Source organism: Rhinoderma darwinii, chromosome 7 (assembly GCF_050947455.1).
Source record: "Rhinoderma darwinii isolate aRhiDar2 chromosome 7, aRhiDar2.hap1, whole genome shotgun sequence".
Lineage (NCBI taxonomy): Eukaryota > Metazoa > Chordata > Amphibia > Anura > Rhinodermatidae > Rhinoderma > Rhinoderma darwinii.
Window position 1 is genome coordinate 136,601,015 of NC_134693.1, and position 27,964 is coordinate 136,628,978.

A 27,964-nucleotide genomic window follows, 5' to 3' on the forward strand; every position below is an offset into this window, starting at 1 on the left:
GACAGCGGCGCGTAAATGACAGGTCGTCGGCACAGTACGTCGGCAAACCCATTCAAATGAATAGGCAGATGTTTGCTGACGTATTTGAGCCGTATTTTCAGACGTAAATCGAGGCTTAAAACGCCTCGTTTACGGCTGAAAATAGGTCGTGTGAACCCAGCCTTAGGTGTCGGGATTGTGCAAACGGATAGGACTATATACATCATGTGATTTCCATGTGAGGGACATATACACATAGATCATTTTTGTGAGGGGTCATAATGCAATAAGGGTGCAACCATTTTGTAATTTTTTCGGTATGCTAAACTACAAAAATTCCCAGTGAATATAGGTCCTTAAATTATCCCCAAAAAATCCATTCATGTGTTTGAGAATGCTGAGAGAGAACCAATACAGTTACAGCACCCACAGGGGTTGTCACCCAGCTTTCCCAAACCCACGCAAAGGTACACTGAAGAGAGAAGTTATGTACTGCCTCTTCTTGCCCAGCAGTAGGGATTAATCAGTTTTTCCTGAACTGTTCCTTTAAGAGTGGTGCGGCAGGATCAACATGAAATGTATATTAAAACCTGTACCCGATCCCATGACTGCCTTTGGGGCACTGATGTTTTTAGAAGCGTAGGATCCCTTGTCCATTGTATTGCAGCTCAGCCACAATTAGTGCAAAAGTGATGAGCTGCAGTACCAGCCACAGTACCAGCCACAGCCACATAAACAAGAGTGGCACTGTTTATTTTTTTTTATTTTTTTAAAGAGACATATTTTTCTGATATCATACAACCCCTTTGGAATATGAAGTTAAATGCTGTTTGTGTGCAATTACTTATTACAGGCGCATATGATATTACAATGTGTATTCCTTGAAGCCTATAATATTTACCGGCATACAAATATATAGTTCACACGTTCTCCTTTTGCTTTTAGGGTTGTTTACAGTTATAGAAAAATCATATTGTATTTCCTGTTTTTCATGTGCTTTATTCATTGGCTCAAAAATATTTTTAATTTTATTTTTAATTTTTTTATTGTGTCAAGCTGTAAGGATCCATATTGCATGCAGGTGAAATTGGAAAGCAGACGAATGAAGGAGTCGACAAACTCTGGTCCTATATCACAACACGCAGGAAAAAAAAAAAAAAAAAGTACGACAATACTCATCCGAGGCCGAACTGGAACGCACTGGCAGATAAGGTTCACGTCAGAAAGCCGGCTCCTAATATAATCATATAATCTTTGGAAGAATAAAGTGCAATCATATCAGACATTGTAAACTGGAGAGCGGCCGGAGGGCGATGGCGAGAGCGCGGGCACTCAATGATACCGTGTGCTAATTATACTTCTGTGCTGCTACAGGCCAACAATCCATTGTGTCAACCAATCTAGTTACAGGTAAAGATTGTGAATGAAAAACATTATAACCCCACGTGCCCAACAATTAAGAAACAAAAGGTCGGTTCCACCCGCTGGGATTCGCCCCCTTTGGTCTCTACAGGTGAGTATCTTCTTCCACGGCGTCCGTCTCCTCTTTGCTTGTTTTGTTGATTAACGTCTCCCAGCCGTCCGCCCGGTGAGAGTTGCCGCCATTAAGGCTTGTTTTCTTTTCTTGCATTTCTGAGTGGCCGTCCACTGCCACGTCCAGGGTGGGGTTGTCATGGCAGCCGTTCTCGACAAAATGCAGCTCCTTATTTGAAAGAGAACGGAGAATGACATAAGCGAAGTATTAACACTATATAATGCATGTTGTATGAGCTGCCCGGAAGACTGGGAGAAGAGAAGTGATGACTGCTGTGAGTATATTTCTGACTTACTGGTTGTCAAATCTGCCAATGCACTGACAAACTAATTAGGTACCTTTTAATAAATAAGCAGTAATTATTCTACTACTGCCCCCTATATACAAGAATATAACTACTATAATACTGCTCCTATATACAAGAATATAACTAATATAATACTGCCTCCTATATACAAGAATATAACTACTATAATACTGCTCCTATATACAAGAATATAACTACTATAATACTGCCCCTATATACAAGAATATAACTACTATAATACTGCCCCTATATACAAGAATATAACTACTATAATACTGCTCCTATATACAAGAATATAACTACTATAATACTGCCCCCTATATACAAGAATATAACTACTATAATACTGCCCCTATATATATAAGAATATAACTACTATAATACTGCCCCCTATATACAAGAATATAACTACTATAATACTGCCCCTATATATAAGAATATAACTACTATAATACTACCCCTATATACAAGAATATAACTACTATAATACTACCCCTATATACAAGAATATAACTACTATAATACTGCCCCCTATATACAAGAATATAACCACTATAATACTGCCCCCTATATACAAGAATATAACTACTATAATACTGTCCCCTATATACAAGAATATAACTACTATAATACTGCTCCTATATACAAGAATATAACTACTATAATACTGCCCCTATATATAAGAATATAACTACTATAATACTGCTCCTATATACAAGAATATAACTACTATAATACTGCCCCTATATACAAGAATATAACTACTATAATACTGCCTCCTATATACAAGAATATAACTACTATAATACTGTTCCTTTTTCCTTGAATATAACTACTATAATACTGCCCCCTATATACAAGAATATAACTACTATAATACTGCCCCCTATATACAAGAATATAACTACTATAATACTGCTCCTATATACAAGAATATAACTACTATAATACTGCTCCTATATACAAGAATATAACTACTATATTACTGCTCCTATATACAAGAATATAACTACTATAATACTGCTCCTATATACAAGAATATAACTACTATAATACTGCTCTTATATACAAGAATATAACTACTATAATACTGCTCCTATATACAAGAATATATTTACTATAATACTGCCCCCTATGTATAAGAATATAACTACTATAATACTGCCCCCTATATACAAGAATATAACTACTATAATACTGTCCCTATATACAAGAATATAACTACTATAATACTGCTCCTATATACACAAGAATATAACTACTATAATACTGCCCCCTATATACAAGAATATAACTACTATAATACTGCTCCTATATACAATAATATAACTACTATAATACTGCCTCCTATATACAAGAATATAACTACTATAATACTGCTCCTATATACAAGAATATATTTACTATAATACTGCCTCCTATATACAAGAATATAACTACTATAATACTGCCCCCTATATACAAGAATATAACTACTATAATACTGCTCCTATATACAAGAATATAACTACTATAATACTGCTCCTATATACAAGAATATAACTACTATAATACTGCCCCCTATATACAAGAATATAACTACTATAATACTGCCCCATATGTACAAGAATATAACTACTATAATACTGCTCCTATATACAAGAATATAACTACTATAATACTGCCCCCTATATACAAGAATATAACTACTATAATATTGCCCCCTATATACAAGAATATAACTACTATAATACTGCCCCCTATATACAAGAATATAACTACTATAATACTGCTCCTATATACAAGAATATATCTACTATAATACTGCCCCCTATGTATAAGAATATAACTACTATAATACTGCCCCCTATATACAAGAATAGAACTTCTATAATACTGCCCCTATATATAAGAATATAACTACTATAATACTGCTCCTATATACAAGAATATAACTACTATAATACTGCCCCTATATACAAGAATATAACTACTATAATACTGCCTCCTATATACAAGAATATAACTACTATAATACTGTTCCTTTTTCCTTGAATATAACTACTATAATACTGCCCCTATATATAAGAATATAACTACTATAATACTGCCCCCTATATACAAGAATATAACTACTATAATACTGCCCCTATATATATAAGAATATAACTACTATAATACTGCCCCTATATATAAGAATATAACTACTATAATACTGCCCCCTATATACAAGAATATAACTACTATAATACTGCCCCTATATATAAGAATATAACTACTATAATACTGCTCCTATATACAAGAATATAACTACTATAATACTACCCCTATATACAAGAATATAACCACTATAATACTGCCCCCTATATACAAGAATATAACTACTATAATACTGCCCCCTATATACAAGAATATAACTACTATAATACTGCTCCTATATACAAGAATATAACTACTATAATACTGCCCCTATATATAAGAATATAACTACTATAATACTGCTCCTATATACAAGAATATAACTACTATAATACTGCCCCTATATACAAGAATATAACTACTATAATACTGCCTCCTATATACAAGAATATAACTACTATAATACTGTTCCTTTTTCCTTGAATATAACTACTATAATACTGCCCCCTATATACAAGAATATAACTACTATAATACTGCCCCCTATATACAAGAATATAACTACTATAATACTGCTCCTATATACAAGAATATAACTACTATAATACTGCTCCTATATACAAGAATATAACTACTATATTACTGCTCCTATATACAAGAATATAACTACTATAATACTGCTCCTATATACAAGAATATAACTACTATAATACTGCTCTTATATACAAGAATATAACTACTATAATACTGCTCCTATATACAAGAATATATTTACTATAATACTGCCCCCTATGTATAAGAATATAACTACTATAATACTGCCCCCTATATACAAGAATATAACTACTATAATACTGTCCCTATATACAAGAATATAACTACTATAATACTGCTCCTATATACAAGAATATATTTACTATAATACTGCCTCCTATATACAAGAATATAACTACTATAATACTGCCCCCTATATACAAGAATATAACTACTATAATACTGCTCCTATATACAAGAATATATTTACTATAATACTGCCTCCTATATACAAGAATATAACTACTATAATACTGCTCCTATATACAAGAATATATTTACTATAATACTGCCTCCTATATACAAGAATATAACTACTATAATACTGCCCCCTATATACAAGAATATAACTACTATAATACTGCTCCTATATACAAGAATATAACTACTATAATACTGCTCCTATATACAAGAATATAACTACTATAATACTGCCCCCTATATACAAGAATATAACTACTATAATACTGCCCCATATGTACAAGAATATAACTACTATAATACTGCTCCTATATACAAGAATATATCTACTATAATACTGCCCCCTATGTATAAGAATATAACTACTATAATACTGCCCCCTATATACAAGAATAGAACTACTATAATACTGTCCCTATATACAAGAATATAACTACTATAATACTGCTCCTATATACACAAGAATATAACTACTATAATACTGCCCCCTATATACAAGAATATAACTACTATAATACTGCTCCTATATACAAGAATATAACTACTATAATACTGCTCCTATATACAAGAATATATTTACTATAATACTGCCTCCTATATACAAGAATATAACTACTATAATACTGCCCCCTATATACAAGAATATAACTACTATAATACTGCACCCTATATACAAGAATATAACTACTATAATACTGCCCCCTATATACAAGAATATAACTACTATAATACTGCTCCTATATACAAGAATATAACTACTATAATACTGCTCCTATATACAAGAATATAACTACTATAATACTGCCCCCTATATACAAGAATATAACTACTATAATACTGCCCCATATGTACAAGAATATAACTACTATAATACTGCTCCTATATACAAGAATATATTTACTATAATACTGCCTCCTATATACAAGAATATAACTACTATAATACTGCCCCCTATATACAATAATATAACTACTATAATACTGCCCCCTATATACAAGAATATAACTACTATAATACTGCCCCCTATATACAAGAATATAACTACTATAATACTGCCCCATATGTACAAGAATATAACTACTATAATACTGCTCCTATATACAAGAATATAACTACTATAATACTGCCCCCTATATACAAGAATATAACTACTATAATACTGCCCCCTATATACAAGAATAAAACTACTATAATACTGCCCCCTATATACAAGAATATAACTACTATAATACTGCTCCTATATACAAGAATATATCTACTATAATACTGCCCCCTATGTATAAGAATATAACTACTATAATACTGCCCCCTATATACAAGAATATAACTACTATAATACTGCTCCTATATACACACAAGAATATAACTACTATAATACTGCCCCCTATATACAATATAACTACTATAATACTGCTCCTATATACAATAATATAACTACTATAATACTGCCTCCTATATACAAGAATATAACTACTATAATACTGCCCCTATATACAAGAATATAACTACTATAATACTGCCCCCTATATACAAGAATATAACTACTATAATACTGCCCCCTATATACAAGAATATAACTACTATAATACTGCTCCTATATACAAGAATATAACTACTATAATACTGCTCCTATATACAAGAATATAACTACTATAATACTGCCCCCTATATACAAGAATATAACTACTATAATACTGCCCCATATGTACAAAAATATAACTACTATAATACTGCTCCTATATACAAGAATATAACTACTATAATACTGCCCCCTATATACAAGAATATAACTACTATAATACTGCTCCTATATACAATAATATAACTACTATAATACTGCCTCCTATATACAAGAATATAACTACTATAATACTGCTCCTATGTAATGGCAGGGGGTAGGGAGACGGACAAGTGAGCCCTAATCTACCCGCCACTCTGTCCCTGCCTACTTGCAACGACCCGCCCTAGGCGACGGGGTACAACTGGGCGGCGGTCCCTGCGCTCAGTAAGTGCACGACAAACATACAAGGAACACAAGCAAGGAAAAGGGGCCGTTGCCCACGGCAACACCGTGAGCAACCAGAGTGGTGAACGAGCCGAGTCAAGCCAGGAGTGTGCGAGGTACAAAACGAAAAGCAGAAGAGTAGTCGGTAAGCCAGGGTCGGTATGGAGCAGGATCAAAAATAGCAGGAGCTGTAGCTGGGCCAGGAACCACAAGGAAAGAAACAAAAGCAATAACAAGCACTGAGGGACAGGAAGTGCAGGCTTAAATAGACCGAGGGCGGGAGCTAGCTGAGTCTGGCCAGGTTACGATAGGCTCTCCCACTCCTAAGCCTGCCAGCCTGAATGGTGGAAGCAGGAGTCAGTCTCAGGGATGTATTCTCAGGTGCTGACTGATTAGTTCTGGGAGTTAACCCCGCTGTGCCTGGCAGATCCTTTACATCCTATATACAAGAGTATAACTACTATAATACTGCTCCTATATACACAAGAATATAACTACTATAATACTGCCCCCTATATACAAGAATATAACTACTATAATACTGCTCCTATATACAATAATATAACTACTATAATACTGCCTCCTATATACAAGAATATAACTACTATAATACTGCCCCTATATACAAGAATATAACTACTATAATACTGCCCCCTATATACAAGAATATAACTACTATAATACTGCTCCTATATACAAGAATATAACTACTATAATACTGCTCCTATATACAAGAATATAACTACTATAATACTGCCCCCTATATACAAGAATATAACTACTATAATACTGCCCCATATGTACAAGAATATAACTACTATAATACTGCCCCTATATACAAGAATATAACTACTATAATACTGCCTCCTATATACAAGAATATAACTACTATAATACTGCCCCTATATACAAGAATATAACTACTATAATACTGCCCCCTATATACAAGAATATAACTACTATAATACTGCCTCTATATACAAGAATATAACTACTATAATACTGCCTCTATATACAAGAATATAACTACTATAATACTGCCCCCTATATACAAGAATATAACTACTATAATACTGCCTCTATATACAAGAATATAACTACTATAATACTGCCTCCTATATACAAGAATATAACTACTATAATACTGCCCCTATATACAAGAATATAACTACTATAATACTGCCCCCTATATACAAGAATATAACTACTATAATACTGCCTCTATATACAAGAATATAACTACTATAATACTGCCTCTATATACAAGAATATAACTACTATAATACTGCCCCTATATACAAGAATATAACTACTATAATACTCCCCCTATATACAAGAATATAACTACTATAATACTCCCCTATATACAAGAATATAACTACTATAATACTGCCCCCTATATACAAGAATATAACTACTATAATACTGCCTTCTATATACAAGAATATAACTACTATAATACTGCTCCTATATACAAGAATATAACTACTATAATACTGCTCCTATATACAAGAATATAACTACTATAATACTGCTCCCTATATACGAGAATATAACTACTATAATACTGCCCCTATATACAAGAATATAACTACTATAATACTGCCCCCTATATGTAGGAATGTAAGCACTATAATTTTCATATAGGACTATATAATAGACTAAATAGGAAGAAACCGTAGAATCAGATCGGGTGCTATGCAAAAACATGCTGCAAATGAAGAGATCGTCGCACTCCCAGAAGTTTTATAGCATGTATTTTTACATCGCTTGAAAAGGGCTCGGTGATGGGGGTGAAACGTTGCATTGACCTGGATGAATAAACCACTTTGATACTTCTGGAGTGCTGCGATCTCCGCACTTGCTGTATAATAGACTAGTTATGTTCTGTTTTACGCTCACCATATTTTTCAGTTTTGGTAATCGTCTCTGCCAACATATGTAAATGAGCCCGGCAATGATGATCATAACACAAATGGAGCCGATAATGACCAAAACAATAAAGAGTTTGCCGTAATCACTCCGGGGAGGGCTGGGCCGGGACTGACAACTGACGGTGCTGGAGTAGCTTTCAATCCCAATCTACAGAAAAGTGATAAAAGGGTTAAAAGGTCAGAAAATTCATTAGTTTCTACTATATTCCTGTGATTTACCGGCTTTAACGTGTGACTATTTGCATCTTAAAACGGATGATTGTACAATTTAACGCTTGGTTACAGGTGGGGGGCGCTGTTGCATTGGTGTCTATACAAAGTATTGCCAAAGGCAGTGGTGCAAACCGGTACTACACTTGACATAAGTAAAGATAGTATCCACCTTTAAACTATCACATGCTACTATTGTTTATAATGCTACAAATACACAATGATCTACAATACTGCGTCAATATTGAAACATTTTTATTATGTCTTATATATTAGAATGCAATAAGGTCATTTTTCATTGACTTTCTAGTAACTTTAATGTTAGGTCGCTTGTAATATCCACATAAGAGGTGTGTTGATGTAATGAGAGATAATATATACATTAGATTACACAAATACTAGTTGCATTCACGAGAATGTTCTAATATCTCTATATCTATTAGGGTATGTTCACACAGGCTATTTTCAGACGTTTTTCGGGCCGTAAATGTCCCGAAAAATAGCTGAAAAATCGGAAACAGAACGCCTACAAACATCTGCCCATTGATTTTGCGGTTTTTTTAAGCTTCATTTTTAAATAACGGCGCGTAAAAAGAAGTGCATGTCACTTCTTGAGCCGTTTTTCATTGACTCCATAGAAAAACAGCTCCACAAACGGCAGTAAAAAATGCAGCGAAAAACCAGCGTTTGATTAAAAAATGGCTGAAAATTAGGAGCCGTTTTCGCTTGAAAACAGCTCCGTATTTTGTTAACCGTATGAACATAACTATGTTACTAACTATGCTACCTAATGGATTCATTATCTTGAATTCTGCTTTGGTGACTACTGCCCTCTAGTGGACATCCACTATTACAACCTGATGAATTTTGTAGATAGGCCATCAATACCAGATCGATGGGGGATCAACCACTGGCACCCCTGCCGATCAGCTAATAGAATGAGCTGCAGTGCCCCAGCAGGCGCCATGTGCCTGGTCAGCAATGAAGGGGACAGCGCCGTACATTTTGTAATGGCTCTGCCTGGTTCCAATGTTTCTTCTAAGCCTTTGTAGCTAGTGAGGGAAAGTTAGAGACCTGGGTGCTTTTCCTTCTAAATTTGGTCGATCCAAATATATATTGCTGTATAGCGCCAAAAATGCAATAAACCTTCAGTTGAAGGCTGCCTGCTGCCCATGGATGGGATATGTAAACATCGGAGATCGGTGTTCTCCACATTCATTGGATTAGGATGGTGGAGGTCACGTGATTTATCCACGCGACTGCTTCCTCAGCTTTCCCTTCCACTATTGTGCAGATGCTGAACGTGTCATGAGGATGTGCAGATACAGGCAGCAGAATGGAAGAACAGTGCCTGGTATTACAGCTCAGTCCTATTCAAGCGAGCTGTAATACCAGGCACTGCCACCACCAAATATATGGCGCTGTGCATGGATAGGCCATCAATATTAAAGTCCTAGAAAACATCTTTAATTACTATAAAATAATAAAATCTACCAAGTATCAGACTTGAAGTGGGTGATATTAAGTTTCCTGGATAACAGGTTAGGAGTTTACTGAAAATTAATTTATTATTGAATTCAATGGGATTTACATAAATCCATATATAGTGAGCTCCCCCTAGTGGTGGGTGAAGGCAAAGAGAATTTTATCATTTAACTCTATATAGTTCTGTATCAGAAAAACAAAAGATCCAACCCCTATAAATATTTCTTATTAAATGAGTGAGCACACCAAATAGAATGAATCTAAATAATACAGTAAGTACATAGTTGTATAAACTACTAACCTCTGCAAGACTCCTCTTTATGTCTCCAAGCGCTGTGAAGACGTCTTTTACAGGAACTACACCTTTGGAGAACAGACAAGGTTGTTAGCTGGGAGAAATTTTTAAAGAGTAACTAAACGTTCAACAAAACTTCTAACATGTCACTGTCAGAAGTTTTGTTTGGTGGGGGTCCGAGCACTGAGACCCCCAACAATCGCTAAAACGAAGCGGCAGAAGTGCTCGCGTGAGCGCTGTGCCGCTTAGTTACTGTTCGGCTTTTTCCGGAAAGCCAAATGTAACGGTGTACCGGCTTATAGACGGTCTATTGAACTCTGATACATTGATTTCCGGAAAAAGCCGAACAGAAATGAAGCGGCTCAGCGCTCACACGAGCACTTCTGTTGCTTCAATTTAGCGATTGGTGAGGGTCTCCGTGCTCGGACCCCCACAGATCAAAACTTCTGACATGTCAGAAGTCTGTTGAATGTTTAGTTACCCTTTAAGCTTCACATAACGGTATTCATTTGATGAGGGAAACATTTTTGCTATAACAAACTCATACATCCATGCAGAGATGACTATGACCCAAACACCGCAGCAAAGTCGCATACATTGCCATATTGCAGCGTGGCTTATCCTTTGTATCATTCTACAACTTTCTCATATACTTGTGTTTCAATGCCTCACCATGTTCAAAATCTCTGCTTGTTGCCATTGAATTTAAACTTTCTTGTATAGATTGACAGTCCTGGCCAAAAGTTTTGAGACTGACACAAATTTGCTGCTTCAGTTTTTATAGTTGCAATTTGCATTAACTCGAGATCGTTACGAAGAGTGATCTGATGAATTGCAATTAATTGCATTCATTTCTTGCCATGAAAATTAACTTAATCGCAAAAAAAATAACAATATTTCCACTTCATTTCAGCCCTGCCACAAAATGACCTGCTAACATTATTTTAGTGATCGTCTCGGTAGCTCAGGAGAAACTGTTACAGAGGACAAGGCAGCTGATATCACTCTGTCATGATGATTGAATTATAGGAGCAGAATAGTTGCTTTAAAAGGAGGATGGTGCTTGAAATCAGTCTTCTTCTGTTAACCATGGTTACCTCCAAGGAAACACATGCAGTCATCATTGCTTTGCATCAAAAAGGGCTTTACAGGCAAGGACATTGCTAATCGTAAGGTATCCCCTAAATCAACCATTTGTCGGATCATCAAGGAGAGAGGTTCGATTGCTGTGAAGAAGCTTCAGGGTGCCCAGAAAGTCCAGCAAGTGCCAAGACCATCTCCTAAAGAGGATTCAGATATGGGATCGGTTCAACCCCAGCCAGAGCTCGCTCAGGAATGGCAGCAGGCAGGTGTCAGTGCATCTGCACCCACAGTGAGGTGAAGGCTTTTTGGAGGCTGGCATGGTGTCAAGAAGGGCAGCAAAAAAGCCACTTTTCTCCAAGAAAAACATCAAGGATAGGCTGACAATCTGCAGGAAGTACCGGGATTGGACTGCAGAGGACTGGGGTAAAGATATTTTCTTTGATGAAGCCCCCTTCGGGCTGGTTGGGACATCAGGAAGAATGATTATTCGGAGAAGAAAAGGTGAGCGCTACCATGAGACCGGTGTCATGCCAACAATAAAGCATCCTGAGACCATTAATGTGTGGGGTTGTTTTTCGTCCAATGGAGTGGGCTCACTTACAATTTTGCCTAAGAACACTTCCATGAATAAAGAATGGGATCTAAACATCCTCCAAGAGCAACTTTTACCAACGATTCAGGAGCAATTTGGTGATGAACAAGGCTTTTCCAGCATGATGGACCATGTCACAAGGCAAAAGTGAGAACGAAGAGGCTCGGTGAACAAAACCTTGACATTTTGGGTCCATGGCCAGGAAACTCCCCAGATATCAATCCCATTAAGAACATGCGGTCAATCCTCAAAAAGTGGGTGGACAAACAAAAACACAAATTGTGATAAGCTCCAAGCACTGATTAGGCAAGAATGGGTCATCAGTCAGGATTTGGCCCAGAAACTGACATCCAGCATGCCAGGGAGAAGTGTAGAAGTCTTGAAAAAGAAGAGTCAACACTGTAATATTGAGTCTTTGCATAAACTTGATGTATTTGTTGATAAAAGTTTAAAAACTTATGAAATGTTTATAATTGTACTTCAGTAACCAGAGAAACATCCGACTAAAAGATCTAAAAAGACTGAAGCAGCAAACTTTGTGAAAACCAAAATTGGTGTCAGTCTCAAAACTTTTGGCCAGGACTGTACAGGCTGAAAACCTGTACAGACCAAATAATACTCCTCTCAGCTGTGAGTTTGTTACAATTGTATCCAGTCTAGACAATTCTCTGTGAGCTAAATAGTCTGAACTCCAGACTGAAACATTTTCCCTGCATTAATACATTGTAGCGAACTATCAGGACAGGAAAAAGATTTGTGCTGCTCGTGTTTATCTCACAGAGGATTGTCCAGATGATACAATTGTCACAAACCCTCAGTTGTGAGAATTATTAGGTCTGTAACAGTTTTACGATTTTAAATATAAGCAACAATGGTCCGATTCACTGACAGCAAGAAGAGATATTGATAATTGTGAGAAATTGACTTTTCCTTATTCAATGATCAAGTGTTGTTTATATGTCTGGATGACAGCTTTTACTAACTTATTATGGCACTTTAAGTCTGGCTATGGCATAACTATAATGAACATGGCGGAGGACGCCAAGAACTTGCCTACATGATTGGTCTGATTTAATAGTCAGTCTCAGGGCTAGCTCCAGGTTTATGTGGGCCCTTGGCTGACACAGGCTTCGTGAGCCCCTTTACGAGGGAACTCGTGGCAATAGAATGGCAGAAAACGGCGGTTTATGCCCCCATATAGAAGTTAAGCCCCCAGTTTGTGCCCCCATATAAAAGTTAGTCCCCATATAGAAGTTAGGCCCCCAGATTGTGCCCCCATATATACAGTGCTCTCTGTAAATAATGCCAGTGCCCCCTGTAAATAATTCCAGTGCCGTCTGTAGATCGTGACACACACACCCACTGTAGATAATGCCACAGTGCCCCTTGTACATAGTGCCCCACACACCCTTCCTTGTACATAGTGCCCCACACACCCTTCCTTGTACATAGTGCCCCACACACCCTTCCTTGTACATAGTGCCCCACACACCCTGCCTTGTAGATAGCGCCATCGGGCCTGCCTCTAGGAGTGGAATCCCCAGCCAGGGCATTGCTGACGCTCTGGCCGGGGATTCCTCTCCTGGAGAGCCCCTGATGACACTGTCCATTTATGGACCGTGACGTCAGGGGCTCCATCTAGGAGCGGATTTCCCAGCCAGCGCGTCGGCAGCACTCTAGCCGAGGATTCCGCCCCTGGAGGAGCCATGACTGCAGCATACAGCACTCGGCGGCCGAGTGGGCTCGTCCAAGGGTAGTGGGCCCCAGCACTTGCCAGGGTTCGCCGGGTGAGGACGCCGGCCCTGGTCAGTCTTTATTACTTTTTCCATAAGCGCTTGCCTTGACCTGCTGAAGTCATCCTATAGTGCAGCCTATAAGTGCCTAGCGCAGCGTCATGAGCTCCAGAAACTTACGCTCCTCGTCGGTGATGGTCATTAGTAGATGATTATCATTCTCGTTAGGTTTGCTCAGGAAGATCACCCAGTCCCTCTGAGGCGGGTCTGTTTTCCATGCTAGCGCCCCCTCCAGCAGCGACAGTAGATGTTGCCCCCTCTGCCATCTGAACTCTTCCTATAAAGTAGAGAACAGTCAGGTAATGGCGGCATTTGTACGTCAATTCTCCATTAGCACTCCACCAGAGGAAATTGAATAAACAACTGACAACAACGTTAATAAGAACGATTATTCCTTATAACTTTCAGACCAGTTCTAGTAAAGGCCACAATGGGCATGGAGCGGGGAAAGATAACGGGCAGTTGTATTGCACCACATCGGTTTAAAGGGCCAGTTCACCGTTAGCTGCTTTCCACCTCACATTAGGTGAATAACTTGGTTTTCTTAGGATAATTGCTATATGGGTTCATACATTCCCATGTAAGAGAGTATAGTGCTTTTTAGGGTATGGCTGTACTTATATATCACACATCCTTAGAAAACCAGGCTGTTTACCCATTGGCCATGTAATTGGAGGCAGCTGAAGGTAAACTACCCCTTTAAATATAATGGTGATGCAAGCAATTCTTAGGGCCAGTGTTGCCTATAAGGTGCACGGCTGCGCACCTTCCACGGCCCCCTAGCTCACTCATTTTTAAAGCCTGGGCACTGTCATGGGCGGCGGGCGGATGCAGTGGCGTCGCTAGCACCGGAGGGGGCCCAGATGCTAGCTACAGCCACATTCACTTGTATCTACGTCCTCCGGACGCAGATACAAATGAATACTATAGGCTGCAGGCTACGTTAGGCCTGCAGCCTATAAGGCGCTGGGAAGACACCCTGCGTGATGATGTCACTGCATCACGCTGGTCTGTACACGTTTCCGCTTGTTTCGGGACAGTCTTCACTACAGTCATGTGAATAAGGCCTAAAGGTATGGGCCATAACTGTAAGCAGTGCTGACATCACGGAGTTCCTCACTGGAATTAACATCAGCTCTTCTTCAGGAGTTTCAAGTCAAGAAGTTTTCAAGTCAAGAAGTTTTCAAGTCGTATCAACAATGCACAACCCTGAGATCGGCATACTGAATGCCAAGCGTCGTCTGGAGTGTTGTAAAGCCACTTCCTATGGACTTTAAAGCATTGGAAGTATGTTCTATGGATAGATGAATGGTACTTCTCTACTTGGCGGTCTTCCTCCCTCCTGCCTGTATGCGACGTGCCTACTGTAGAGTCTGCTGGAGGAGTGATAATGGTCTGGGGCTATTTTTCATGTTTTAGGCCCCCTAGTTCCAGGCAGGGCAAGTGGAAGTTTTTTGTGCCCATGGTAACCAATCAGGTTGATGCTTTCATTTTCTAAAAGGCCTCTGAAAAATGAAAGGTGGAATCTGATTGGTTGCCATGGAAAACTACTCCATGTTTGCACCTGTTTTTATAGATCTCCTCCACTGACTGCGATTGGCCTTATCACCCAAATCAGTGGCCGACCTCCGTAATACTCTCCGGACTAAATGGACCTAAATACCCGCAGCCATGTTACACAGTCTAGTGGAAAAGGAGACCAACTCCATATTTACCCCCATGGTTTTGAAAATCAGACATTCAACAAGTGCATATGTTGTCGGGGGGGTGGGGGGGGGGTGCACATACTTTTGGCCACGTAGCATATATGTAAAACGAAGCAAAGCGGACAATGAAAATCCCAGACATGCAGCAATACTACATGCTCCCTGTAAATGAAGGCCGTACCATCGTCACTAGTGATGTCTGACCAGTGAAAGCGCTCTTTTATGTGTACACAGCAACGCTTTGCGGTAATGAAAGGGTCAATGTCTTATGAAAAGGTCACTGAGCGCTTCCACATTCCTCCCTCCTGCCAGGCAGGCGGTCTAATCCCAGCTGCTGTTTCCATAGCAACAAAGAAACCCTGGAGATGGTTAATAAAGACAGTCGACAGTTGTCATGGAGACTGCTAAATCTCAGGGCAGGCTCCGGCCTGCACTTTCAACAATACAATTTGGAGGCAGAATCTGTCACAAAATCCTGTCCTTGGATGCAATAAATCACTATAGATTTGTTTGCGTCTTAAAGTCACAAAACTGTAATTTCGTGATCCATTTGTCAGTCTACGAGCTCAGGAAGGCGGCTTACAGATCTCTATAATGGACAGGTGGGCATTAAAAGCACATCTTAAAAATCGGAACCTAGCTGCCCTGGGAACTCTTCTATCCCTGTTTGCTGTTTTCTTCTTATGTCAGCCAGTTAGGAGTCCTGACCTCTTCTTCCTCTTGTAGCTGGCTCCTGGAACCAGTTAGGTCACAGCAACTATTTTTAGCCACTAAAAAGCTTCCATTTAGTCACAGGGTCAACCAGGCTTCATCGAAATACATAGCCCCTGCTCTGTCCCCTACACTCATTGCTCTGTGGCTCTTCCAGTTAGGTTTTTATACTGAATTTAATGCGGCACCCAGAAGAGAAAATCTCAGAAAATCAAGCAATTCATTCATTTAGTGTCCCGCGGTTATCAGGGTATGCTGGGAGTTGTAGTTTCATAACAGTGGAGACCACTGCCTCACGCTGTCTGCTTCTAAAAATCTTCATCTATAGTCCTTTGTACAAAAAAAATAAGGTTATGAAGACATTTAAAAGGAAATAGTGGGTGTCAAGGTTTACTTCAAGGGTTCGTCCAGTTTAGTAAACACATTTCCATACACCCTATTAGGGAATTCTGAGTTAATAAAAGGGGGGGGTCCTCTGTTCAGGATCCTCATCTCTTGGTCAGAGTGGAGAGGGGTTACAAAGAGCGTCTCTCTCTCTGGAGGACCTGTCCTGTCCTGTATTACACAGACAACCCATTGATATGAATGGACACTGTAATGCTTAGTCTTTCCTGTGGTGGCGCTTCAAGGAAATTGAACATTTACTACTGCTACTGTTTTCCCACGGATTACAGCTGATCGCAGGGGGTCCATCAGGGGGACACTGATCAGCTTATTGTCAAGGGACCCTTCTAACAAGTAGAGATTGTCCAAAGCATAGAACTCCTTTAACCGGTTCCCGACCGCTGGCTGTGTATTTACGGCCAGAGGTCAGGGTCCTTAAAACCTGCGCCATAGAGTATTTACGGCGCAGTTTTTAGCTTGCTGCTCGAGCGATCGGGCAGCTGAATGTCAGGTCTCTGGCAGTCAGTGACTGCTAGGAACCCTTTCGCTGCTTCTATCCTCTCAGATCTCTTGTTTGTTTACAAACTATTTTTATTAGTCATAAGGTACAATACAAAAAGTAAAATAAGATATTAAATCATGTAAAATATTGAATCATACCTACATAACTTATTTTTATATGTAAACAGCAACATAATAATCCAGTATTAGGCTATGTTCACACGGGGTATTTTGCCGAGTTTTTTTACGCGGGAACCGCGTCGCAAAACTCGGCAAAAACGGCCCGAGAACGCCTCCCATTGATTTCAATGGGAGGCGTCGGCGTCTTTTTCCCGCGAGCAGTAAAACTGCCTCGCGGGAAAAAGAAGCGACATGCCCTATCTCCGGGCGCTTCCGCCTCTGACCTCCCATTGACTTCAATGGGAGGCAGAGAAAGCGTATTTCGCGCTGTTTAATGCCCGCGGCTCTCAATGGCCGCGGGCGAAAAACGGCGCGAAAATCGCCGCGAAAATCGGCGTGCAGGGAGAGGAAAATCTGCCTCAAAGTTCCAAACGGAATTTTGAGGCAGATATTCCTCCCCCAAAATACTCTGTGTGAACATAGCCTTAAGCCGATACATGCAAAACAGCAAATGTTTAACAAATAAAAGGTGGAGAAAAAATAAAGGAAAGACACGGAGAAGAGAAATAAAGGGTAAGAGGAAGCATGGGGAAGAAAAGAGAGAGTGGGAGTTAGGAAGGGAAGGAAAGTAAATGTCTCAAGCTCTCAACACAAGAAGCTGTAATAATATATTAATGGCAATGAATGCATGACTGATGTTTCCGTATATCAAAACAGAAGAGAAAATTGTAAATATGATATATAGGAAATACATGCACATCATTGATTAACATAAAAAAAGTTATCAAAGAATGACCTAAACATACAATTGTTATCAAGAAGAGAACCTTAGTGCTATCAAGATAAACATGCCAAGAGGACCATATACGAAGGAACTTAGCCCTAGTACCACGTTCCCAGTGGACAAGCTCCTCCAATCTAAAAATTTCTTGAACTTTGAGTTCCCACTGTTCAATTATGGGAGGTGAAGTTCTCTTCCACCTCTCTAATCTCTTCTACACAGCGTTCAATGAGCGCTGTGTATACGAATAGAGGCAGCTCCTTTGTCTCTATTGGTCCCGGTGATCATGTGACTGGTCACACGGTCGCTGGGATGCCGTTAGTGGCAGACTGCTGGTGGGTCTTACTAGACCCAGCACAGCCCTATTAGTGACAATCGTCACTATGAGAGGGCTGATTTCCCTTCTGTGCAGCCCCAGTTACAGTGGAAAAGCATGGTGTAAAAAGAAAAAAAAAGTCCCCCCAAAGGTCTTTTCTGACCTTTGAGGGACAGACCATAGTAATAAAAAAATAAAAATAAAGAGCAAAAAAAAAATAATAATACACATAAAATACCCACCCCAAAAAAACATTCCCCCCGCCAATCATTGTAGTAACGCTAGCCCTGAGCCAACTACACTAAAACAGACATGTAATATGTTAAAATTTACGGTAGAGAATGACGATCAGAAATAAAAGGTCTATTTTAGGGTAAAACTATGTTATTACCAGAAAAAAATAGCTAAAAAGTAAAAAAAAGCTTATTTTTTTACTATTATTTTCAAACTTTAAGCCTAAAAATTCTAAAATAGCAAAAAGGATGTGTATAAAAATTATAAAAAAAAGAAACCTGCATTGTCTACGGAAAAAACATTGCAAAAATCACATCGCTTGCACAACAAATAAAAAAAAGTTATAGCCGTTTAACTATCGAGTGCTAAAAAGGGCTAAACGGTGTCTGGTCCTGAAGGATCAAAATAGCGCGGTCCTGAACCAGTTAAAAGTGGTAATGGACTATATTAGAAGGTAAGGACGCTGCAGTCAATACTTTGCCACACAATTCAGTAGAATTGGAGGGTATGCAGGGGGAGCAAAAACAATAACCGCTTTCCATTGAATTTGGGGCTACATACTAGGGCCAAAACGTGGGTAAAATTGGTGTATTTTGGAATATACAAAATTTTTGTGAAGTACCTTCCAGAACACCCCCATACAAGGCAGGAGCCTGAACTCAAACTTGTCTACTAGCCTCACGATGATGGCCATTATTACATCACACGGGCGCACAACCTTCCTTCCCAGGACATATAGGTACTTACACAGTCAATATCATCCGACATGTTCAGTATAACATAGTTCTTTCCAGCCAAATTAATCCAATCCTTGCAGATTACCTGGAAATAAACACTTCATATGTAATGAATACTGGATTGAAATCACGTAAATTAAATCGATGTAATGTCAGATTGGTCTGAAAAGATCCTATAGAGCTCATGTACAGGCCATAATAGTAAACCTATGAGGTTATTACTGCATACACAAGCCGTACCATCAAGAAGAACTAAAAGGTTATCTGGAAAATAATCCCCCAAAGGGATATAAACCATCAGAACGGGACCAGCTCCACTGTCAGGTACAGAACTTCTCTAGTGCTGGACCTTATACACCTCTTCTGTCTGGGCCATGTTATTATGTGAGGACCTGAGCTCTCCAGAAGAACCTCTGGTGGGCCAGTCTGCCCCTGAATTGAAGAGAACATCAGACCATACATTCTGGTTTTACACCCAATGTACATCTCACTGCCTTGATTCCTCATCAAGGTTCACCACACATTCGAATGTTATTTCTTCTAGAGTAGGACGACTCTGACCATCTTAGTACCCCAACACTCACTGTACCCCCAATCCTGCACCTGTGATTCCTTAGATCAGGGCTCAGGACACACAATCACAACGGTATTTGTTGTTCATACCTGATGTGACGCCATTGAAACCTCACTGGGGACTGCTGCTATGGTCGGGTGGTTTTTATCTTGTTGGGTGGAGAACCTAATCTTTCCTTCTTCACTGGCAGTATGCAATGAATGGGTTGATAGGCTTTCATCTTCATGATACCCTGGTCCCGCCAGGGAATGTCCTGCAGGAAGACCCCAGGAATCAGCTGGAGGACCAGGCCGAGAGTCAGACTCTTGTTCATGGTTAACATGATGGTTCTTGGACCATGAATGCTTCCTGTTCTTTCTGGAAGGTTTAATCGTTGGGTGAACAGTAGAAGTAACTACGATGTTGGAAAGTGTCCTCTCCTCAATATTTGGTAATGGAGCGATCCTTTCATTCTGTGTTGTCTGGATTGTATCTTCTGGGACCTTAGTGCTTGGAGATGCCTGTTTGGTGGTCTCCTCGATATCTGTAGACCACAACATTGTAGACGTTTCTATAATTTCTTTAGGTAAAATATTGATGCTGTCTGTAGTCTCTTCTTGGTTGACACCATTAATACTTGTGGTATCAGGTCCATCTGAAAAAGTGAACAAAATGTTATTTTATCTTGAGGTTCCTCTCCTCAGTCTTTCAAAGTTAAGGCCCTTTTACACGGGCCAATGATCGGGCAAACGAGCATTCATATGAACAATCGTTCCTGATCATCTCCCGGTTTGAACAATGCCGACCTGATAGTAACGCATGGGGACGAGCGATCGTACTAATAAGAGCTCGTCCCCATACATTACTGATCATAGCTCCTTGTGAAACGAGCGCCGATCAACGAGCTGTCTTGTTGAACGGCGCTCGTTGTTACGGCCAAGATTGGCTGGTGTACAAGGACCCTCACCTTCTCAACAGTAGTTAGCAAGATAGGAGCAGGTTTCTAGTCAAGTATTTTACTAGTGACTAACTTTGCAAAAATACACTCTCTGGATAGCAATCCAATCATAGTAGCTCAAATGACTGCGTCCCGTTCCTCTTCCACTTCTGGTCCCAGCAGCCATCTTTTCCTTTCTGGCTGCGAGGACTGGATGTTATAAAAGAGTTCATCTCTATGGACAAGAGTGTGCAGATCGGGCGTTGTCGTTAGCGGGTAGACCACCGAGGCCTGCACACATTTGGGCAGTTGTTTAGAAGACAACACAGCTTAGCCTATAAGAAATCAATTCTGAGAGTCCCCAATATATAATTACAATGTATTGTACCAGCATGTGTCCTGGACAAACTAGTAGCAGGTTCTTGAAAAAGATGTGTGTTATTAGAAAACAGCTTTTATGTAGTAATGACTGAGGAGTAACTACGCAAGACTACGAGCAACACAATGCGCCAAAAAAGCTCTGTTTTCTGTAAGTGAATGGGGACTGCTTTGGTCTCAATTCACTTGTATTATAGTGCAATTTGTGATGCAGGTCTTTTTGGGCTTATTTATCCACCACACTGTCACTCATACTGTGCAATATAATATCATCACTATGACTGCAAAAGTTTCCGTTTGTAAAAACTTATTATGGTTACCTCCCTTGCAGTAACAGTTGCCCTCCATAGCATCTCATCACTTGTGCGCACAATTGTAAAATGTTTACATAAATAATTATTCGACATAAATAGTTCAGTCACTGTGTACATACATTACATTACTTATCCTGTACTGATCCTGAGTTACATCCTGTATTATACTCCAGAGCTGCACTCACTATTCTGCTGGTGGAGTCACGGTCTAGATACATTACATTACTTATCCTGTACTGATCCTGAGTTATATCCTGTATTATACTCCAGAGCTGCACTCACTATTCTGCTGGTGGAGTCACTGTCTACATACATTACATTACTTATCCTGTACTGATCCTGAGTTATATCCTGTATTATACCCCAGAGCTGCACTCACTATTCTGCTGGAGGAGTCACTGTGTACATACATTACATTACTTATCCTGTACTGATCCTGAGTTATATCCTGTATTATACTCCAGAGCTGCACTCACTATTCTGCTGGTGGAGTCACTGTATACATACATTACATATCCTGTACTGATCCTGAGTTATATCCTGTATTATACTCCAGAGCTGCACTCACTATTCTGCTGGTGGAGTCACTGTGTACATACATTACATTACTTATCCTGTACTGATCCTGAGTTACATCCTGTATTATACTCCAGAGCTGCACTCACTATTCTGCTGGTGGAGTCACTGTGTACATACATTACATTACTTATCCTGTACTGATCCTGAGTTACATCCTGTATTATACTCCAGAGCTGCACTCACAATTCTGCTGGTGGAGTCACTGTACATATATTACATTACTTATCCTGTACTTATCCTGAGTTACATCCTGTATTATACTCCAGAGCTGCACTCACTATTCTGCTGGTGGAGTCACTGTGTACATACATTACATTACTTATCCTATACTGATGCTGAGTTACATCCTGTATTATACCCCAGAGCTGCACTCACTATTCTGCTGGTGGAGTCACTGTGTACATACATGACATTACTTATCCTGTACTGATCCTGAGTTACATCCAGTATTATACTCCAGAGCTGCACTCACTATTCTGCTGGTGCAGTCACTGTGTATATACATTACTTATCCTGTACTGATTCTGAGTTACATCTTGTATTATACCCCAGAGCTGCACTCACTATTCTGCTGGTGGAGTCACTGTGTACATACATTACATTACTTATCCTGTACTGATCCTGAGTTACATCCTGTATTATACTCCAGAGCTGCACTCACAATTCTGCTGGTGGAGTCACTGTACATATATTACATTACTTATCCTGTACTTATCCTGAGTTACATCCTGTATTATACTCCAGAGCTGCACTCACTATTCTGCTGGTGGAGTCACTGTGTACATACATTACATTACTTATCCTATACTGATGCTGAGTTACATCCTGTATTATACCCCAGAGCTGCACTCACTATTCTGCTGGTGGAGTCACTGTGTACATACATGACATTACTTATCCTGTACTGATCCTGAGTTACATCCAGTATTATACTCCAGAGCTGCACTCACTATTCTGCTGGTGCAGTCACTGTGTATATACATTACTTATCCTGTACTGATTCTGAGTTACATCTTGTATTATACCCCAGAGCTGCACTCACTATTCTGCTGGCGGACTCACTGTGTACATACATTATATGTGACTCTGTCAGCACAATAGTGAGTGCAGCTCTGGAGTGTAATATAGGATGTAACTCAGGATCAATACAGGATAAGTAATGTATGTACACAGCGACTCCACCAGCAGAATAGGGAGTGCAGCTCTGGAGTATAATATAGGATGTAACTCAGGATCAATACAGTATAGGTGATATAACTTTTCACAGTGACAACTTTTTATGTCAACTATTTAATCCATATGTAACTGTAAAGTTGTGTTCAAATGTTTAAGATATAAAAAATTAGCGCGTACGGCCCCCTGTCCATTGAAACTGTGAATGAACATTATCAATAAGGGTTTGCATTTGCCAGACCCAACTCATCAAACTTATATAATGTAACGTCTATTATGGAAGCAGAGTTAATCCTATCACGTAAAGTGATGGCATGTTGCATATTTTCCACTCCAAGCTACAATCCTTGCAATGCGATGTGCAGGTAACTGTAGCACAGCCCCATTTCAGGATCGGCGGGTGTCCCAGAGGCCCGTCCCCCACCGATCAGAGTGTTATGGTATATCCTAGCACCATGCCATCACTTTATGAGACGGGAATAACCCTTTAACCATAAAATACATAAATGTACAATATGAGACATTTGCATCCACCTGTCTGAGCTCTGCTGTTATCTTCGCTGCTCTCATTCGTTTTCTTTGCTTCATCATCCCAGAAATATTTTGGTGACTGAAAGATGGATATTTCTTCTGTCTCCTGGCTGGAAAAGCCGGAGCCCTGAGGTGTACTAAGGAGGGTGTGCTGAAAGTCAGTGTCTGGATACCCGTCACTGCCATGCTCGGTGGAATCCACACTCTCCTGATTGGGCAATGATGACACGTCCAGTAGAGATGTGGAAGACAGTCCTTCTGAATGGGGGTCCTCACAGGTGACTAAGAGGAAGCAGGAGAACCCTGCGGAGAAAGACCAGTCTGGTAATACACACCGGCATATAACTTTACTATACACAAGTGTTGCCAAACTACTACTCCCAGCATCCTCTGACAGCCTGTGGCTAGATTAGACTGATGCATTTCAGTCCCATTGGGAGTCCGAAACGCGTCAGTCATATGAAGAATGATGGCTTTTATAAATTCTCCCTCTTATCTCATCTTTTTTATATGATTTTGCAACTTGACTCTAACCTAATATGTATTTAAATAAAATAAAACTCATATTAGAAATAAAAATGTTAGTTCTATAATGGCCAGGTCCAAATATGTCGTGGTCCCAGGACAAACACATGGGGAAGGGGACCTGGCATATTTTTTTTAAAGAGAAAACTGGAAAGCAATACTATCATAATAAGGCCCCTATAGCACTATAGACCACCATACTGAGCTTATTAACAGTACCATACAGTGCCCACATAATACTGGTGCAGATCTAATAGTGGCATACAGTGCTAAAATAACAGTGGTGCCGTGCCCAAATAATAACAATATATAGTAAGTTATAGACATAACTTTAGACCTTGGTGCGGGCAAAACGGTGTCGGCCGCAGGGCAATTGTCCTTTTTACCCATGCTATGATCCAGCCCTGATGATAACTGGAGGGAGTCATTGGTTATACAATGACAAATAATGTCAGTGTCCTAGAAACCACTTCTTCTCAATTACAGGAGAAGCGTTATGCCCCCTAATGGGAGACAGCGTGCAAGTGTCACGCACAAACATTACTAAATTAATTATGTGATCCTCGGGGGCCTGTTTAGCATGATGAATGTCTAGCAGCCGCGACAGATTCTTAATCTCATTACAGAAAACAGAACGGCCGAGATTGTTCTCAAACAGTCTGCCAAATGTCACCTCCCTAATAAACTAGACGAGCCCTTCTGCCAGGTCAGCAAGAGTCTAGCTCGAAGAGCTTGCAATCTAATTAAAGCGCATGACGTTGCAGGATCTTGATGTAAAAACATCTACAATGGCCTCTCTGATACTGGTCTACGGTCACCAGGTCGGCAAACACTACCACTTCTATTCAAAATGCCCCTTTGTCCACGAATACATCGATTTAATATGCAGTAACTGCTAGGCTGGCAGGCAGGCAGGCCTCTTCTGGACAGTACCCTCGGTGCCATTGTGAGACGTGCCCTCCCTTTGCTGCATTAATTTTTAAAATAGTATGCACGGTGTCAGACACTGCGACACAATACCCCAGTGCCATGCAAATAGCAGACTGAAGAATGAAGCAGAGAAATAAGCAGATCTTACCCAACAAGAGGTGCCAGGCTTGCAGCATGTTCACGTTAGTATGTTATGTACACCCTTGGAGCAGAGGGCATCCCTATTAGCCCAGGAATGGATGAAGGGCACCGAAATGCCAGCTTGCTTCTTCTTTTTTTTCACCCTTACCCAGGTCTCTCTCTGCAGGGCGTAAGTCAGGGTGAGTTGAAGAAAAGCTACAGGTGTCGGAGAAGGACTGCCCTTTTCAAAGTGTCACGTTGCAAATTCCTGTTGAGAAAGAACCCTCAAAATGACCAGGATATTTGACATTTACTATAGCACAAGTGCCAGGCAGTGCTGGCATTTACAGCAGCGGGTATGACCTATAGTCCAGCACTGAAAACGTGGGTCAGTGGATAGGATGATGGGCAGAGATCTCCCCTCTGTTGTTATATTTTCTAATATAAGAAGAGCCAGGAGCAATAAGGGAATATAGGAGCAGATGGCACTGGCATAGCCTAATTTGTGCTAAGACCCAATGACCAAGCACAGGGGTCCGTATCCTCCAGCAATAGCCTGCACTGACGGATACATAACCCTGTATCTCCCTGATACACAGTATCCGCTTTCTCCCTGGTCCTCTGAATATTCACTCACCTCCTCCCTGCCGGGCTGGCGCAGTGTCTGGCTGCAGATTTCCTCTCACCCTCATGGTCCTACTGCCCGCATTCTTACAGCTCCTCCTACGTCAACCCTTTCCTCAGCTTAGGGCACTACAAATTAATCTGTGATGTCACAGGAGGAAAAAAAAAAGGGCACATTATTACTTTCCAGGGCAGTAGTGTAATTAAAGATACAATTGTAACTAGACTTATATACCTGGCACATAGCCCCCCCCCCCCCCACTATATATGTGAAAAGTCCTAGGTAGACCGTTATAGCTCACTATATGGTGTTTAATGGGGTATATAGAATCCATAGGAGTTGCATTATGATATTTAGTGTTTGATGAGGTCAGGGTAGAACTGTTACAACATTGGCCCAAAATCTTAAACTTAGGCCGGATTCAGACGAACGGGTTTTCGCGCGGACCAATACAAGTCTATGGGGCAGTGCAGACAGTCCGTGTTTTTTGCGCAGCGTTAGTCCGCTGCGTAAAACGCATGACATGTTCTATATTTATGTGTTTTTCGCGCATCACTCACCCATTGAAGTCAATGGGTGCGTGAAAATCACGCATGCCCCACGGAAGCACTTCCGTGGGACAAGCGTTATTCGCGGAATAACAGTAAAAGAATGAATGTAAACAGAAAAGCACCACGTGCTTTTCTGTTTACAAACATCCAAACGGAGTGTCATAAAGATGGCGGCTGCGCGAAAAGCACGCAGCCGCGCATCCATATGAACAGGGCACACGGAGCTGTCAAGTGCCTTTAGCGCACGCAAAACGCCGCGTTTTTTGCGTGCGCAAAGCGCACACGCTCGTCTGAATCCGGCTTTACACTTGTGGACCAGGTAAAGGCGGCCATCAGAACAGAACAAACAAACAGAAGTTAGTTGTGATATCACAGCAGCTGACAGCCATTTACCTGCCTAAAACACACTTGTGATTTCATAATAGCTTACCTATCAAAAACCCACTTGTGAGGTCACCACAAATTACCTGACTGAACCACGCTGGTGATATCACAGTAGCTTACCTAACAGAAATACACTGATGATGTCACAACAGCTTACCTGACAGAAAATCACTTGTGATGTCACAGAAGCTTACCTGAGGGAATCTCACTTGTGATGTCACAGAAGCTTACCTGAGGGAATCTCACTTGTGATGTCACAGAAGCTTACCTGAGGGAATCTCACTTGTGATGTCACAGAAGCTTACCTGAGGGAATCTCACTTGTGATGTCACAGAAGCTTACCTGAGGGAATCTCACTTGTGATGTCACAGAAGCTTACCTGAGGGAATCTCACTTGTGATGTCACAGAAGCTTACCTGAGGGAATCTCACTTGTGATGTCACAGAAGCTTACCTGAGGGAATCTCACTTGTGATGTCACAGAACCTTACCTGAGGGAATCTCACTTGTGATGTCACAGAAGCTT

The 27,964-nt window shown here is 40.0% G+C and overlaps 1 protein-coding gene across 2 annotated transcripts; it reads right to left on the reverse strand.

Annotated features, from left to right (window-relative positions):
- Window positions 1-724: 724 nt before the first annotated feature.
- PODXL2 (podocalyxin like 2) lies at window positions 725-26,621 on the reverse strand. Of its 2 annotated transcripts, XM_075831793.1 has the most exons (9): window positions 26,517-26,621; window positions 25,908-26,147; window positions 24,308-24,607; window positions 20,503-21,047; window positions 19,850-19,924; window positions 14,470-14,626; window positions 10,888-10,949; window positions 8,860-9,039; window positions 725-1,681 (listed from the first exon to the last, which is right to left on the reverse strand). In XM_075831793.1, exons 2-9 carry the CDS (start codon window positions 25,933-25,935, stop codon window positions 1,487-1,489), a joined length of 1,542 nt encoding a protein of 513 aa, XP_075687908.1. In that variant the 5' UTR covers window positions 25,936-26,147; window positions 26,517-26,621; the 3' UTR covers window positions 725-1,486. The 2 variants fall into 2 exon arrangements, with proteins under 2 accessions (XP_075687908.1, XP_075687907.1); XM_075831792.1 differs by lacking the exon at window positions 26,517-26,621 and having other exon boundaries at window positions 25,908-26,498.
- Window positions 26,622-27,964: the final 1,343 nt, after the last annotated feature.